The sequence below is a fragment of the Triplophysa rosa genome, linkage group LG12, assembly GCF_024868665.1.
Source record: "Triplophysa rosa linkage group LG12, Trosa_1v2, whole genome shotgun sequence".
Classification (NCBI taxonomy): domain Eukaryota; kingdom Metazoa; phylum Chordata; class Actinopteri; order Cypriniformes; family Nemacheilidae; genus Triplophysa; species Triplophysa rosa.
The window spans coordinates 5,442,985-5,462,040 of record NC_079901.1 but is presented as its reverse complement, the minus strand read 5'-3'; the positions used below and the strand labels follow the sequence as shown (position 1 = coordinate 5,462,040).

The 19,056-nt window shown below is 36.4% G+C and overlaps 1 protein-coding gene across 2 annotated transcripts in view; it reads left to right on the top strand.

Moving 5' to 3' along the window:
- The window catches only part of rasa2 (RAS p21 protein activator 2), a 55,151-nt gene that overhangs the window by 10,821 nt on the left and 25,274 nt on the right, over positions 1–19,056 (top strand). Inside the window, exons 2-9 of one of the 2 annotated variants that reach the window (XM_057347808.1) lie at positions 767–881; positions 6,719–6,822; positions 6,919–7,013; positions 12,145–12,221; positions 17,416–17,499; positions 17,666–17,738; positions 17,879–17,955; positions 18,881–18,982. In XM_057347808.1, coding sequence (XP_057203791.1) covers positions 767–881; positions 6,719–6,822; positions 6,919–7,013; positions 12,145–12,221; positions 17,416–17,499; positions 17,666–17,738; positions 17,879–17,955; positions 18,881–18,982 — 727 coding nt within the window. Of the gene's footprint in view, positions 1–766; positions 882–6,718; positions 6,823–6,918; positions 7,014–12,144; positions 12,222–17,415; positions 17,500–17,665; positions 17,739–17,869; positions 17,956–18,880; positions 18,983–19,056 lie in introns of both variants that reach the window. The other variant, XM_057347807.1, reaches the window with a different exon arrangement.

The following is a 19,056-nucleotide window of genomic DNA, read 5'->3' as shown; positions in this document are numbered from 1 at the left end:
GAACAACTGGCTTTTTCATATATGTTCATTAATCTTGAGTGTTCTTTAGCTGTGTAATCCTGATAAGGTTTGATGTGGTCAGAATCATGCCTACATCTGCCCCCCCGATACATTAATATGTGGTTGTGTATCTATGCATGTTTGAATTTGATCTTTTGAATCAGCGCTCTACTGGAAGCCCCGGTGCATGCTGGGAGGAAGTTAATGCTTCTCGTCTGTAACCACATCTGAGATGAGCTTCACGTATATCAGCCACATCCTCCTCAAGCCTCTGCATCACCACACCACTCCTGCAAGTGTGTGTGTGCGCGTGTGCACGTTAGTGTTTGATAGTTTTCACATTGACGACCCCACAACTGACAAATTGTGTGCAATATTCAACATTATTAATAACTTCTAAAATTAATGTGAATGATAGTATGAACAAGATGAAGTGTGTATGCTTGTGCATGTGTGCACATGTTTTGCAATATGCGCAGTTTGGCTTTTCGCGAATATTTATAATTGTCTTCGTATGAAAACAAATGTATCTAGTACATTTTCTTGCAGCAGACGCTGTTATCCAAAACGACTTACAAAAGTTAGGAAAACAACAATGTGTTCTTAAAATGTGTGTGTGCACAGGTTTAGATATATTTGATAAAAAGCAGAAAAGCAACTCGGTCTGCATTTCAGCATGCATGATACACGAGTCGCTCATTGGTGTGTCGACAGTCCCTTCTGTGTGTGTGTCTCTTATCTTTAAAACTATGTCCTCTGTCGGCAGGCGAAGCAAAACCGAGCTCAGGGCCGAACCGTCTCCGTGACCTCTGCACATTCTGTACCATCAGTCTGGACCAGGAGGAAGTGTACCGCACTAAAGTCTACGAGAAGAGCGTCAGGTGAGCTGACAAATCCAGTTTGGTATAAGCACATAAACATCGCCTGACATGCGAAGCCTTGTGCTGATGCTGATGATATTTATCTGTGTATAGCGACTCTCATGTGTGGTTTCTATGCTGCTTTACAGAAATGTACATGGCAAATGTAAATGGACTATATTTTCCTTCCTGCTTCTCATTTGTACAAGTAACATATTGTGAAATGAATGGGCAGTCAGCGTTTTCTTTTTACCATGCTTTGAAATAAATCAAAATAGTTTATAGTAAATTGTTTTTTGTATCTGAAGAAAATTTCAGTACTGCTAACGTCTATTTGCCAGTGTATTTTGGGTGTTTTTAATGTATTGGTGAGGTGTTTTAGGTGGTTGGGCAGAAGTTGCTAAGGTGTTCTGGGTTGTTGAAGAATGATGATAAAGTCTTGTTTATATTTGCGTCTGTCTCTGCACCGCAAGTCTTCGCTGAATGTTTGCCGTTCATATTCGATGTGCCCGCTATTTTGTTCTGCTAACTGAATTAACTAGAATTAACCGGGTCGATATCAACATAAAGTAGCACTGAGAAGTCGAAGTTTACTGGAAGAATGTTACTTCGTTACAAAGATTTACCATGGTTTTACAATGGTATTTGAAGTAAAATAATAGTTACCACAAATTGACTATTGTCTCATGACAATAACCATAGTTTAACATTTATTGTAAGTAGGGATGGGCATTTTTCAATAATTTCATATTCGAATATTTGAGCTCATAAAAAAACGAATATTCGAATATTGGTTTATTTAAATTAAGCTAATAATGACGTAATTTGTTTCGTTTTTATTTATTCACAATTTCACATCAAGCTTATAATTATCATTAAATATTCATAATGCATTAATATTATATCCTGTATATCGTTTTTTATGTTGAAAAAATAGAAAAATACATAAAAACTGCATTTAAACCTGCGCCGAACTGTAATACAAAAAGAAAACAGACACAACAAAAGAACAAAACGCAACGTATATTGACAGTCTGTGATATATGGTTATCTTGTTTATTTTGTTTTACATGTTCTTGATAAAAACAAACAAGCATATAGGTCTATTTTACTCTGGTGAAAGTCTGTTAACTCCCGGTAACAAAACCCAGATCTGACAAGAATATCTGGCTTTATTGTTTATAATGTTGATAATAAATAAAGCAACATTTGTTGCAGTGAAATGTACATTTGCATGTTTCAAGTTGTTGAAATTAGCATTACTTAATATATTTTTAACGAACAAATATTAATTTACTAAGAACAACCGCTCCAAACAAGTAATGGTAATAAACAAATTATTGTTAATCATTTAATATTATGTTGATATTTTTATACCTAATGTAAGTAATATTAACGAATTCTGTGGCTCACCAGTTTTGAAACATTTTAATATGGTGATGTGAGCCGAGCATAAAACGCGATCCGGGCATCCAGTGTGTAAACTTAAAATATTTAAACTATAAATAAGCTATAAATATAAGAGCATAAAAAAATCTCTTAAATATTTACTTACTAAACATTTTCATTGTATTAACATTTTAATTAAACAAAGAAAACCCCTGGTTTTATTTACTATCCATAATACAACAGTATTCAGAAAACAAACAACTGGTACTTTGTAAATACTGCGCAAATTATTCTTATTTTTAAACTTTATGCATACTTGTTAAAAAAAGTGTTTTCCCACATGGCTGGATAATAGAGTTGCCTGTACAGATGTGTCATCTCGTCTAGACTCCCCTCAAACTTGTTCATTTTCTGATACGTTACCAGGGTGTTTTGAGTGGTTGCTAGGGTGTTCTGGTGGTTGCTATGGCATTGCTAGGGTGTTTCCAGATGGCTGCCATGGGATAGTTTTCATCTGTTTTATCTTCCTTCAGGAGAAAAGGTTGAGTACACCTCTTGTCAATGCAGGATTTGAATGCTTTCATTTATTTTAGCAGTTTAGTATTTTTTTGTAATATGTAAACAACCATAATGCCCAAAATTGAACAAAGCAGATCTTTTGCTGATCTTTGACTTGTTTGATGCTTCCGCTAGTGGAGGTATAACATTTTGTTTGACAGCATTATGTTGTTTACGTTTTCAGACGCAAAAACGCCTAGTCACTAAAATAAAAATTTCTTGATCTCTTTCTAAAGGCTTTTCCTCTCTTGGTGTTTCACAACAGTTTTTTCCTCTGTTCAAAGGGCTCAGTCGGCTGTGTCTAAGGAAGCGTGTCCACCTACGTGTTCCTCACTTTTCTCTCTCATATTTTCTATCTGTCGCTTTCTTTCGTTCACACACTCGTTTGCACTCGCCCTCTCTCAGAAGGGTTTTTTCTCAATCTTTCTTCAGCTTTACCAATCAGACATGATATTTAACACAATTTCTTTATCTTGTAGTCTTCGTGGCTAGTTTGGTGCATCTAGAGCTGGTTTTTACCTGTAGTTATGTTGAATCTGTGTTGGTGTGTGAATGTATGTGGGAGCGCATGCGATGTCGAATGCGTGGGCAATAAGTGTGTGTGTATGTGTGTGTGTAGCTGGAGTGTGTGTGTGTGGGTGGATGAGCATTCTCCTCTCAAGTGTCAGCTGAGGTATTTGACTGTTACTGTCACACGGCTAAAAGTAATAAAGTCGCATGGTAAATCATAGTTTTTGAACATTCGTAGTTTTTGGGATATTACTATCACCCATTATAGGAATAGTTCACGTAAATATTACAATTTTCTTATAATTTACTCACCCTCATACCATTTTGACAGAACACACATATGACAACAAGTCACGAGATGCAAGAGCCAATGAGATTTGAGTTAGATGGCATATTTTAATTTTAAAACACAATCTGTTTGTTTACATGAATACTAACATATCAATCACTAAACAAACTAAATATAATAATAGTTTCCTCAGAAACAAAAATACATTTTTAACCCACTGGAATTATTTGGATTGCTTTGATGATGGATGTATGAGCTTATTGGAGCTTTGCCATTTTAATATAAAATTATTAGTTTGTTTTGAAACTGAAAAAAAAGAAGTCACATATAGCTGGGATGGCATTAGGGTGAGTAAATTATGAGCGAATTTTCATATTTAAGTGAACTATTTCTTTAATGAGTATAGCTTATTAGTATTTTAAATATGTGTAGGATTTTTGCTCTTGATAGTGGCCCTACTGTCAAATTCTGTCATTTACTCACCCTCAAGTTGTTCCAAATCGGTATAAATTTCTTGTTCTGATGAACACAGAGAAAGATATTTGGTAGAATGCTTGTAACCAAACAAGTAACCACCATTGACTACCATAATAAGGAAAAATTGTTCTATTGAACACAAAAGAAGATATTTTGAAGAATGTAGGAAAGCAAACAGTTCTGGGGCACTTTTGACTACCCAGGGCTCCAGACAAAAAAAAGCCACATAACATGAACTTACATTTTTAATCACATACTCTAGTTATCCTTTTGTGTGTACATCTTCCCTCTCATAGGTTTTGCTCATGTGTGTAAATGTGTTCAAATAGTCTTCAAATGCTGCCTGTCTTCAAATGCAGATGACAGCAGGTTTGGTTCTGCTTATTTTAAAAGAGGCAGTGAAGTGTTGTTATTGATTGATTGAAGACTGATTAAACTCTGAATACACCAGACCAAATTATTCTGAATTCATTTGAACTAACATAAAATGTGCATGTCAAGACCATATTTATATATTATATATACTGTATGAAAAAGTATAGCCTGCATTTTATTGTTTATAGAGTTTAAAGCAAAACGAAAGAGCTTATGTTATTATGTTGATTTTAGTTTGTAGTAATGACATGTTTCTGCATGTTCACAACACAACGTAAAGATAACTTCAAATAAAACTTAACAAGAGAATTCGCCTGTCATTCATTCTAGTTGTGAACGGATTTGAAATGAGCCAGTGGTGTCTTATAACAGATACGTTCCCTGAACTTCTCCGCGATTAGTTTCGTTTTAAGTGTCTCAAATCTCACATTGTTTGTCCTCAGACTAAAGACCGAAGCCTCTAGCGTCAGCCGCTAGAGCACCTCTTTGGGTCGGGAAGTGAGGTTTACCTGCACGGCTCTCTCTCTCGTTGGCCTCCGTTACACTGGCGTTTTTTAAAAAGTGCAGCGTTTCCTTTGGAAAACAAGTACATTTGCATGGTCGCCAGTGGCGATCTCTGCAAAATATCTCAAATAGGGTTGTGAATCGAAAATCAATTCCAATTTGCAAAAAGCTAGGAATCGGATTGGAATCGAAAGGAATAGGAATCAGATACTTGAGGTTAAAATTTGAATTCCTCTCATCAATTCCTGTGTGCATATTTTCAGAAAAGTACACGCGTTGTGTGATCTGCTGATATCTCAATAAAAACCCTTATGAAAATGAACGATATTTGTAGTATAGTAAGCATAGTTGAACTATAGTATTTGCATTAATGCACAGTAACCACAAATTAACCATAGTTTCATTATAGTTACTAGCATGATGTAGTTCAATTATCATAATACAAATTGTATTAAATCAGAAAAAACATGTTTCGATGTGCAAATATACACAAAACGGTGCACATAAATATATATATTTTTAGCAAACAAGCCAATAAGCAGGCTAATTGACCATACAGGTTGATATCTAAATGCTTTACTTCAACTGTGGAATCGAAACTGGGAATCGATAAGAATCTAAATTGATAAGCAGAATCGGATTTGGAATCGGAATCGATAAAATTCAAACGATTCCCAACCCTACTCGCAAATTTTTTTTTTTGGTCGCAGATGCGACCGTTTTAGGCGCAGTCTGGAACTCTGCTACCACTGTCATTTTTCCTACTATAGTAGTCAATGGTGGCCAAGAACTATTTGGTTACAAGCATTCTTGCGAATATGTTTCTTTGTGACATTGACTATCCCTTTAAGCTGCATGTACAAATGTGTGAATTGCATTATATTATATTAAGAAAATGTAACACTTTCATAGTTTAAAGATTTCATGTAGGAACATCTGACTACATCCCACTTAAATTTTATCAAACAGATTTTTGATACCTCTTGAAATTTAGCACTCAGCCGAGACTCAAGAGTTTGTTGTGGTTTTATTCCTCTCTCCTGAAGGCCACCTGTACACGTGTCCTCTGGGAAGACAGCTGGCTTAATTCTCTGGGCACATCTGCTGCACACAGCCAGCCAAACGTCTGACTTGCTTAAACTCCTTAGTCGGATCTCAATTCTTAACAACATGCTTGTGGTTTGCATGGATAAAAGAAGAGGAAATTGCTATTCCTCAGGAGTCTCGTATAAATTCTCAGTTATGTTTTGTCTGTGTTGTTTCTTATGAAGTTCGCTACAAATCTAACACAAAATAGACCATTTTTCCACATGCATTTAAATTAATGCGGATTGCATATTGTCAGATAATTTGGGCTTTGTTTTGGTAAGACATCATTGATATGTGACTTATATTATGTACAGTACAAGTTAAAAGTTTGGAAACACTTGACTGAAATCTTTCTAATGATCTTAAAAATCTTTTAATCTCAAATTATATGTCTGCAATGTTATAATGTCTGCAATTACTTTTGTAAACAAAAATATAATTGTGCCATCATATTATAAAACAAACAATTAAAAATATATATTTTTATTCCAAACTATTCCTTTAAGGGAAACATCTGAGAAGCAGGAAAGTTAAGCAAAAGTCTTGATTTAATCTCATCGTTGTCTAGTAGAACCAGTTGTAACATTATGGGATTTTTTAAATGTCTTCCGCTGTGAGCTATGCTTGGAGTCACTTTTATGATTTAACACTATTATTTCTGTTTCAGTCCGTTCTATGGAGAGGACTTCTACTTTGAAATTCCCCGCCCGTTCCAATGCCTGTCCTTCTATGTATACACCAAGAGCATGTTTCAGAAAGATCAACCTGTAGGTCAGTATCTTCGCCCTTGTTTTCTCTCATTTCCACATGCCCATGACTAATGGTGTACATGTCAACTAAACCCTGTGTGTATGTGTGTGTTTGTAGGAAAAGTAGCCATCAGGAAGGACGATCTATATAAGTACAGCGGGAAAGAGAACTGGTTTCACTTACAGCCTGTGGATCCACATTCAGAAGTTCAGGTGAGTGGACAGACACATCTGAATGTTGGAATGGATGCGAAACAAACACACCCACCCAACAGAGCGATGTATAAAAACACGACTTACTTCCCTTGTGCGGTTGGTCTTCAGCTGTGGTTTGAGCCAATCGGATGAGTTTATCATTACTCATCGCCTCGCTACACCCAATGAGATCAATATTTGATTAGTCAGCTCTCATATGTGGTCCAATGACTTTAAAGCAGACGCGAGCCCCACTCCACATCCTGTTTTTGTGTATAGTGTATGCGCGGATCTGTTTTGTACACAAGTGTGATTCACCGTTCAGCAGTAGCGAGGACAGTGGGGCTTTTGAAGGTGTGGGTTTGCTTTATCAGAAACAAAAGGTGTTTATGCCTAGGAATTTGCGCTCGTAAAAAACATCTGTTTTCAAAAAAGTGTGAAAAACAATTATTTTTCTGTGTTAAAAGTTTTATGTACCAATAGCTGTTTAGCTAAAATTATGGTTTATTGACTGATAAAAGTATACTATTAGGACAAACAAACATAATTAACAAAATAAACTATAGTATTTACTGTTTTGTACTGTACTTAAAAGTATTTACTAGAGTAAATTGTAGTGTACGTTAGGGCTGTCACGATTATGAAATTTGATTGACGATTAATTGTCTAATAAATCATTGCGATTATGACGATTAATTGTCTGTTTTAGGGCTTTGACGATTATGACGATTAATTGTCTGTTTTATAGCTTTGACATTTAATTATCATACATTTTTTATTCAGCGATTGAAACGACCATATTGTTCTGAATACAAGACTATGTTTTTTTCTTGGAAATACCTCGGAAAAAATTGGGTCATCATACTTAAGGTTTAGGCTTTTACCTGTCAATAATACAACCATCAAATATTTGTAAATTAAGTAAATTGATCAGGTGTGAATTGAAGCCACCATTAAAATACCATCAGTCATAGAAAAGCTTCTAGTCTGTTTTTTTCTCACTTGCAAGACTACAATAAAATTTTACTTGTGTGTTAATGAAATTTTGGTAGACTGGTTTTCACACTGAGATTTGCTTAAATAATATTAAATTGTACTGCAGGTAATTTGTATATGTTTTAGTTTTTTTTTTTTAAGTGATTGTGTTGTGGTGGTACATTTTACAAGTATTACCATGCTTTAGTAACAATATATACACTAAAATATGCAATATGCAGATACACTACAGCTCCCCCTAGTGTCTTCTAAAGAGATGTGCAATAATTGCGATGATCTGAAACCATCGCGATGAGGTCAAACAATCGCGATGAGACGATTATTTAATAATCATGACAGCCCTAGTGTACGTTATAATAATTACTAAACTTACAAAAAATAAAAAAAATACTAAACTAAAGTTTATGTACACTACACACTGTAAAAAAAACATAAAAATCTGAAATTTTCCGGCAGCTGGGGCGCCAGAACCATACCGTAAAAATAACCGTTTTTCCCGTAATGTTTTCCCATTTTTCTTGTACATTTGCAGTCTTTTTCGGTAATTGACGGTTTTTGACCATAATTCAAACTTATGTGAAAAATCTGTTAATAAAACAGTAAAATTGTGTAAAAATACAGTTTTTTGGACATTATTCGTGAAAGATCTGTATAAAAAATTCTGTAAAATTCTGTTTTTTTACAGTGCAGTAGTCTATAGTATTACTTATAGTGAATTAATACTATTAGTTAATTAGAACTATTAAATACTGTATTAGTATAGTTAGTTATACAAACCCGATTCCAAAAAAGTTGGGACACTGTACAAATTGTGAATAAAAACAGAATGCAATGATGTGGAAGTTTCAAATTTCAATATTTTATTCAGAATACAACATAGATGACATATCAAATGTTTAAACTGAGAGAATGTATCATTTTAAGGGAAAAATAAGTCTCAAAAAAGTTGGGACAAGGCCATGTTTACCACTGTGTGGCATCCCCTCTTCTTTTTATAACAGTCTGCAAACGTCTGGGGACTGAGGAGACAAGTTGCTCAAGTTTAGGAATAGGAATGTTGTCCCATTCTTGTCTAATACAGGCTTCTAGTTGCTCGACTGTCTTAGGTCTTCTTTGTCGCATCTTCCTCTTTATGATGCGCCAAATGTTTTCTATGGGTGAAAGATCTGGACTGCAGGCTGGCCATTTCAGTACCCGGATCCTTCTTCTACGCAGCCATGATGTTGTAATTGATGCAGTATGTGGTCTGGCATTGTCATGTTGGAAAATGCAAGGTCTTCCCTGAAAGAGACGACGTCTGGATGGGAGCATATGTTGTTCTAGAACTTGGATATACCTTTCAGCATTGATGGTGCCTTTCCAGATGTGTAAGCTGCCCATGCCACACGCACTCATGCAACCCCATACCATCAGAGATGCAGGCTTCTGAACTGAGCGCTGATAACAACTTGGGTTGTCCTTGTCCTCTTTAGTCCGGATGACATGGCGTCCCAGTTTTCCAAAAAGAACTTCAAATTTTGATTCGTCTGACCACAGAACAGTTTTCCACTTTGCCACAGTCCATTTTAAATGAGCCTTGGCCCAGAGAAAACGCCTGCGCTTCTGGATCATGTTTAGATATGGCTTCTTTTTTGACCTATAGAGTTTTAGCCGGCAACGGCGAATGGCACGGTGGATTGTGATCACCGACAATGTTTTCTGGAAGTATTCCTGAGCCCATGTTGTGATTTCCATTACAGTAGCATTCCTGTATGTGATGCAGTGCCGTCTAAGGGCCCGAAGATCACGGGCATCCAGTATGGTTTTCCGGCCTTGACCCTTACGCACAGAGATTGTTCCAGATTCTCTGAATCTTTGGATGATATTATGCACTGTAGATGATGATAACTTCAAACTCTTTGCAATTTTTCTCTGAGAAACTCCTTTCTGATATTGCTCCACTATTTTTCGCCGCAGCATTGGGGGAATTGGTGATCCTCTGCCCATCTTGACTTCTGAGAGACACTGCCACTCTGAGAGGCTCTTTTTATACCCAATCATGTTGCCAATTGACCTAATAAGTTGCAAATTGGTCCTCCAGCTGTTCCTTATATGTACATTTAACTTTTCCGGCCTCTTATTGCTACCTGTCCCAACTTTTTTGGAATGTGTAGCTCTCATGAAATCCAAAATGAGCCAATATTTGGCATGACATTTCAAAATGTCTCACTTTCAACATTTGATATGTTATCTATATTCTATTGTGAATAAAATATAAGTTTATGAGATTCGTAAATTATTGCATTCCTTTTTTATTCACAATTTGTACAGTGTCCCAACTTTTTTGGAATCGGGTTTGTAGATTATTAGTATAATTAGCATAGAGTTCATTTGTAAAAGCAGATAGTTTTTAAAATGTTCAAAAATTATGTTTTTTCTATTGTGCATTTCAAGTATTATCAATCAAACCACTGTTGGGTTGTTTTGAATAAGTTATAACTCAAAAAATACAGCTAACTAACACAATATAACATAGTGACACAATTAAAAACATGCTTTTTGAGATTTATCTATTTGAGAGTTATCTGTTTTTGTTCATTTACTACGGTAAGGTTTAAAAACACTTTAGTACTGTATCTAGAAATTTTACTACAGTTTACTATAGTAAATACTAAAGTATACTATATCTTTTTGTGTGTAAATATATTATACATTTATATAACATATTGTCAAAAAGCAAAAATATATTTAATCTAATATATTAAATTGGGCTTTGCGTCTTTAACCCTGAGCTCAGAAAAAGGTGGGCGGCACTTCCGTCAGATAAGAACATGCAGAACCACCCTGAGCTGACTGATATTACCAGACGTTCCTCCACCTCTGCGCCCCTTACAGTACACCAAAATACTCAAAGCATAAACAATTGACTTAACAAAACATTACGTTTTACATTAGTTTATGTAAAAATGAATTCCAGCATGATATATGCGCTGTGGGTCTACTCAACAGTTGCCTTCTTCTGCATGCTTAAATGATTATAAGGTTAGATGAATTGATTTATATATGTGTTTAAGGGTCAGCACAAAAATAGCATTTTAGCAACTTTAAGTAAAAAAGTACAGTTAGACCCATGCGTGTAGATATACAGTATATTCAACACTAGCATAACATTTTCTGTGTGCACTCAGTATTATTTTTGAAAGGAACTTTCAAAATATTGCGTAGGAGTGCGTGGGTGCTTTTATTTTGTTTTTCTTCCCTGTCCTTTGCTTCTCGTCTCTTTCACATTCCGATATTATCAGCTTTACCATATTTGACTTACTGTAAAAAGATTATTTCAACATACATTGTGTTATATCATAAACATGTCTTGCTATTATATAAGTTCAGTTGATATTTCCCTGTTCACCGCTGAAGCTGCAAATACTTCATAATAATCATGATATGTATCTTGGATGATTTTATTGTTAACATATTAATTTTTGATGACCTCTGATGATTGGTGGGACAGAATATCATAAATGGAATTAAATAAAACTAAGGTCTTTTTGGTTTCACATGCTTGAAATAATAAAAAATATATCATATAAAATGAGGGGAAAACGATTTTGGTCACTTTGTCAAACATAATTGTTGACTATAGTACATGTGATTGTGGTTACTCTGTTATGACACCTGTATAACTCAAGGGGAACTGACTTCATACATCCACCAGAATGATCTGAATGATCAGATGTTTAAAGGCCATTGCAAAAATAACTCGGAAAAGTGAAGTTAGGTTTGGCAAAAGGGTTTGCATGCAAAGATGGAACTTGCTTTGATAGTGTGTTCAATAGAATCAAATCTTCACAAGGAAGCTCATTCCCTTTTTACAGCAAGAAATCATATGTGCAAGTGTTGTGCCGGTTGATTTTTATTACACTATAATCACTTATGTAATTCATTGTAATGTTTATCAAACATGACACATTAAAGAAAATGTTTCTGAATGTGTTTGAATGGATGACATGGATGAGATCAGTATACCCAGACAGAGAAACTGTATCTATTACCCAAAGACAATATGACAGGCTGTAAAAACCTCACAAGTCTTAATGACTGTTTGCTTGTGTTATCCAAGAGTTAAATGATCTGAATGCTTCAGGTTGTGACATGAGTTTGTCTGTTTTGACAGGGGAAAGTTCATTTAGAAATGAAGCTGAATGAATTGATCACAGAGACGGGATCTATTTGCCAGCAGCTCGTGGTTCAGTAAGTAATGTCTGTCTGCCAAACTGTGTGTGTGTGTGTGTGTCCCAACCTTTATGTTTTTAATGTCAAAATGCAATTCATTTGACTTCCATAATGCAACAGTGAAACAGGATATTCAATAGAAAGAGGACCTTTTAAAAATATGGATCGATTGTATTGTAAAAAGTGACCCAGATTAAAATATTATTCCTCAGATGTTGCTATTTTATGGTTATGAGATCTAATGGAGTTTTAAGTTGTTACATTGAAGTATTAACTTAGATTCAGATGTGTCTCCTGCTTAGGAGAAATAGAAACAAATGAACAAACAAACATATTCGTCGCCTTGGAATTATAAGGTTCTATATGACATTTTTGTTCAAATGTCGTTATTCATTCTATTTGGTTTCATTCGACTTATTGTGTGTATTTTATTTTATTTTATTTGTATTAGTATTTTTATTTTATTTTTTATTATCATTATTTAATTTGTATGTTTGTGTTTCAACAAACACAAGTCAATAAAGTAAAAAAATTATCTGCTTGATAAAACACATTTCAAAGATGGACAAAGGTGTTGCATTTTAATGAATGGATTTAAAGCTAACACTTCTTTTGCGAAACAGTAATCCATGATAATTTGAATAGTCAAACATGGACATGTAATGTACTTCAGGTACGTACATTGTGCGGTCAGCAACATGTGATCTCACATAGATGTCGTGTTGATATCGATGAATTCACAGGTGTGTATGTCATCGAGAAAGGAAGCAAACCTGCGATATTCACTTTCACACCTCTGCAAGGTGTGTATGTGTACTCTGCAAAAAATGTCATTCTTATTAAGCATTTTTGTATTGTTTTTTAGTGCAAATATCTTAACATTCTTAAATCAAGAGACATTTTCTTGACCAGAAAAGTGACCCAAGATATTTAGTCTTGTTTTATAAAAGAAAATATAAGAATTAGGAAAATTTATGTTTAAAACAAGCAAAAAATCTGCGTTGGGGTGAGAAATATCAACTAAAATTAGGTACTTAAGAAAAAAGTTCAACTAAAGTAAAGTTTTTTTTTTCTCACCCCATTGGCAGATTTTTTTGCTTGTTTTAAACATAAATTCTTATTTCTTTTTATAAAACAAGACTAAATATCGTGCGTTACTATTCTTGTCAAGAAAATGTATCTTGATTTATGAAGTTTTAGATACTTTTAGTACTACAAAGCACGAAATGCTTAGTAAGAATGACATTTTTTTGCAGTGTATTCCTTCAAGGTGTGAAAACAGTTTGATTCAACGTAGAGTTGTTGACGCGCGCACGCTTGTGTTTAGCGCTTCCCCTCGCTGTTCATTCACACTCTCCCACGGAGCAGATTGACGAAAGAGGAAGTGATGTCGTGACGACAGGAAGTCCGCTCTGCACTGTTCCTGTGGTTTTGCTTTGCCGTCATCATTGCTTTTTTCTCTCTGTTGCTCTTCTACACCTTCCTTCATTACCGCTTCATAGGCAGGTTCAGCTGTTGCCATGACAACTATGAGTGCGAAGCACTTCCTGCCTTGGATAACAAAGCTTCTGCTTTTCCGCCCTTTATCTCACACTTTCATTAATGCGTTCATCTCTTTCTCTCGTTCATTCAGATTAGAGCATGTGACATGGACGAATTTCACAGAAACATTAAAATATACTTTGTTTTCTTAATACAGTGCATCCGGAAAGTATTCACAGCGCTTCACTTTTTCCACATTTTGTTATGTTACAGCCTTATTCCAAAATGGATTAAATTCATTATTTTCCTCAAAATTCTACAAACAATACCCCGTAATGACAACATGAAAGAAGTTTGTTTGAAATCTTTGCAAATTTATTAAAAATAAAAAATGAAAAAAGCACATGTACATAAGTAGTCACAGCCTTTGCAATGACACTCAAAATTGAGCTCAGGTGCATCCTGTTTCTACTGATCTTCCTTGAGATGTTTCTACAACTTGATTGGAGTCCACCTGTGGTAAATTCAGTTGATTGGACATGATTTGGAAAGGCACACACCTGTCTATATAAGGTCCCACAGTTAACAGTGCATGTCAGAGCACAAACCAAGCCATGAAGTCCAAGGAATTGTCTGTAGACCTCCGAGACAGGATTGTATCGAGGCTCAGATCTGGGGAAGGGTACAGAAAGATTTCTGCAGCATTGAAGGTCCCCAATGAGCACAGTGGCCTCCATCATCCATAAATGGAAGAACTTTGGAACCACCAGGAGCTGGCCGTCCGGCCAAACTGAGCGATCGGGGGAGAAGGGCCTTAGTCAGGGAGGTGACCAAGAACCCGATGGTCACTCTGACAGAGCTCCAGCATGTCTCTGTGGAGAGAGGAAAACCTTCCAGAAGAACAACCATCTCTGCAGCACTCCACCAATCAGGCCTGTATGGCAGAGTGGCCAGACGGAAGCCACTCCTCAGTAAAATGCACATGACAACCCACCTGGAGTTTTCCAAAAGGCACTTGAAGGACTTTCAACAAAATTCTCTGGTCTGATGAAACAAAGATTGAACTCTTTGGCCTGCATGGCAAGCGTCATGTCTGGAGGAAACCAGGCACCGCTCATCACCTGGCCAATGCCATCCCTACAGTGAAGCATGGTGGTGGCAGCATCATGCTGTGGGGATGTTTTTCAGCGGCAGGAACTGGGAGACTAGTCAGGATCGAGGGAAAGATGAATGCAGCAATGTACAGAGAAATCCTCGATGAAAACCTGCTACAGAGCGCTCTGGACTTCAGACTGGGGCGAAGGTTCATCTTCCAACAGGACAATGACCCTAAGCACACAGCCAAGATAAAAAAGGAGTGGCTACAGGACAACTCTGTGAATGTCCTTGAGTGGCCCAGCCAGAGCCCAGACTTGAACCCGATTGAACATCTCTGGAGAGATCTGAAAATGGCTGTGCACCGACGCTCCCCATCCAACCTGATGGAGATTGAGAGGTCCTGCAAAGAAGAATGGGAGAAACTGCCAATAAATAGGTGTGACAAGCTTGTAGCATCATACTCAAAAAGACTTGAGGCTGTAATTGGTGCCAAAGGTGCTTCAACAAAGTATTGAGCAAAGGCTGTGACTACTTATGTGCATGTGCTTTTTTCATTTCTTATTTTTAATAAATTTGCAAAGATTTCAAACAAACTTCTTTCACGTTGTCATTATGGGGTATTGTTTGTAGAATTTTGAGGAAAATAATGAATTTAATCCATTTTGGAATAAGGCTGTAACATAACAAAATGTTGAAAAAGTGAAGCGCTGTGAATACTTTCCGGATGCACTGTATGTTCTCTTGTCATGATTCTGCCTCGTCATGTCTTTCTTGGTCTAGTGGCAGGATCATGACAGAGCCTCATGCTTTGTGTGGAGAGAGGCATGTTATTGTTGGTTCTGACATAACATGCTCTCTCCGGTCTCGTCTTTGGCCCCGCCCCTCTCGTTTCCTCGTTTAGCCTTCCATTAGTGTTTCATTCCCGACACCTGTCCCTTGTTAATTATCCTTTGTTAGTCTCCCTATGTAATGCCCTTGTGTTTGCTGTCCTGTGCTGGTTCGTGTTGTTTGATAACTTCCCCCATGACCTTGTCTGTCTAGTTCCTGCCCAGTCCCTGAAAGTAAGCCTTGTTTGTGTTAGTTTTTAGTTCTTGTTTTGCCCCCTTGTGGGAAGTGTTTGTTTTGCTGTTTTATGCTACCCTTGGTTCTTTTGTTTTATTAATAAAGTACTTTTTTGTTAAACCTAAACTGTCTGCGTCTGGGTTCTGCACAAACTGTGACATTCTCTCATCCGTGCATGTTTTTCAATAGGAATTGTCATTTTTATGTAGCAGTTTTAGCCTGCTATCTAATAAAGCTTTCCTTTTTTTTATAGTTTAATGGTTAAAGAAGTATAAATCTGATAATTTCATAAATATTTGGTCTGATTCATTTAGTGCAATAGCAGTACTTGCACACTCACTTTAACATTCACCCAAAGATGTATGACTTGGTTTTGAGAGACTTTCTTGCTTTCTTGCGTGCCTTGATGACAGAGTTTGAACGTCCACCAGGATGAATAAATGATGAGAAAAATGTCGTCTTTGTTGCAACAATCCTTTTCTTTCAAATGGATTGGTGTGTCAGGAAGGGAGTCGTCCTTCACGCTTCATTGCAAACTCACATTAGCTTTTTCTGGTCTGGAATATCTGATGGATAAACGTCTTGCCCTACATTTTTTCTCATTAAAGGAATAGTTCATCGGAAAATAAAAATTACCCCATAATTTACTGAGCCTCATGCCTTCCTACGTGACTTTCTTTCTTCAGCTGAACACAATCAGAATTATATTAAAAGATATCCTGATTTTCTCCTAGCTTTGTAATCCTAAAATGCGCTACATTGAAGCTACAAAAATGAAACACACATTTGACGTCTAGTCATGAGACATGAGAACGTGTTCGACATGCCATCGAATCTTTGAATGGGATGTTTTCTTGCATGAATAATCAATGTATCGATTGCTAAATAAGTAGAAAATATTGCATATTGTTTGTGCTTTATGAGTTTCAAAACAGCATTACACAGCTAGAGAAGGCAGGATATTTTTTATATAACTGTTTGCCAAAGGAAATAAAGCCGTGCCAACATTATGAAGTAGTATGGCATGAGGAACAGTAAATTATGGGGTATATTTAATTGAAAATGAAAATTCTGTCATCGTTTACTCACTTTCGAGTTGTTCCAAATCTGTATACATTTCTTTGTTCTGATGAACACAGAGAAAGATATTTGGAAGAATGCTGATAACCAGACAGATTTTGCAAAAAATCTGATTTTGCAAAAAATACAATGGTAGTCAAAAGTGCCCCAGAACTGTTTGCTGTCCTACATTCTTCAAAATGTCTTTTCAAAAAGTAATTTTTCCTACTATGGTAGTCAATGGGGGGCAAGATCTGTTTGGTTAAAAGCATTCTTCCAAACATCTTTCTCTGTGTTCATCAGAACAAAGAAATTTATACAGATTTGGAACAACTCGAAGGTGAGTAAATGATGACAGAATTTTCATTTTTGGGTGAAGGATCCCTTTAAAAGGGTTATGAATGATATTTGTAATGGCAGTAATACTATAATGTTAACAAAGATAGTCTAGATATCACATTTTTACTTTTTATTATCTCTGTCTGGCTAATTGACATTTGTTTTATTGCAGGATTATTGCGTGTCAAGGTTTGCCGTTGATAAGTGGGCAGAACTGTGACCCGTACGCCACAGTAACACTCGTAGGACCCGCCAGGTGGGTTTACACACGGTTAAAGACAGAGTCGAGGTGTTTTTACAGAAAATGTATTGAGAACAGAATGAATTGTTGTGATCTGAGTCAAGTCTGTTTCAGCTTCCGAAATGAGTACAAAACATTCGCTCTGATTCAATAATAACATCCTGATGTCTGTCTCTCTCAGGTCTGATCAGAAAAAAACTAAAGTCAAGAAGAAAACCAGTGACCCTCAGTTTGAAGAAACCTTTCACTTTGAGGTACAACCTCATTCACTCATTTATGTATAATTCAATGAATGTAAGCTGAATTGTAATTTATTCTGCGAATGTCATGTTTATGATTTTTTGTTTGTAATAAACATCTTTCTGAACATCTCACATTATGAAAGTTTCCGCAGGTCACAAGGACCAGCAGTTATAAGGCAAGATCACATTTTCAAGTGGAAGAGGAAGACATAGAGAAACTAGAGATCAAGTGAGTTCTAGTTCTAGAGATGAAGTGAAATCTTTCCTTTTTATTAATATTTATTTATTTTGTTCATTGTTGTTTACACTTTGCTTAGCTAGAAGCAGACGTGTTGTTTTTTGTTTTGTTTTGTTAGATCTGTAGTGTTTATTAATATCTATTTATTTAAACTTTGCATACACCGTGTCTACACCGGATGTGGCGTGGCGCAATGCGACGCAACAAAAGACAATAACACCGTGTCTACACCGGACGCGACTGGTGCGACACGACAAAAAACATTAAGAACAAGCTGGTTGTCATGTCGCGTCACGCCTGTAGCGTCCGATGTAGACACGGAGTAAAACGCAATAGAACCAATTATAATTTTACATTTTGTCCACACTGGTTGCGGCGCCGGTCACGTCCGGTGTAGATACGGTGTAGCTAGTCGCAGACTTTTGTTTTGTTATGATTTAAAAAAAACTTGGCACTGATGTGTGACACGTATGTGTCACTTTGAATCGTCCCATATAGCCCTCTACAGACGCTGTCAGGTGAGTGTAGATGAAACCACCAGGCGGCACATTAGATATGAAACTAATGTGTGTGTTTGTGCGAATGTGTGCATGGGTTTGGTGTGTTTTGGTTTATTTTTTCATCTCAGAGTGATTTTTATTTGTGGGCTTGTTTGACGTGGAAGAAAAACCCTTCTTCCTTAGCAAGAGCTTCGTTGAGTAATGAAAAGAAACATGACTAACCCACTTCAGTGCAACTGCGTCTGTGATGTGTGTGTGCTGAATTTCAGATTCAGTTTGACTGGAAATGGGAGAAGTTGAAGTGATGTGTGATTCATACGGGGGTTGGAGTGTATTGAAACTGAACATTGTGTGTGTGTTTATGTGTATAGATGTACATTTAGCTAATGCATGCTCTTTCATGGACTCTCCTGCAGGGTCGAGCTGTGGAATAACGGTAACTTGGCACAGGACGTGTTTTTGGGAGAGACACGGGTTTCTGTGAAAATCCTGAGAAATGACCATGTGCACAGAGCCTGGTAAGAACACACACAAATTCACATTCATAGCTTGATAAATTGAAAATTGACTACATATCTGTAATGATTTTGCT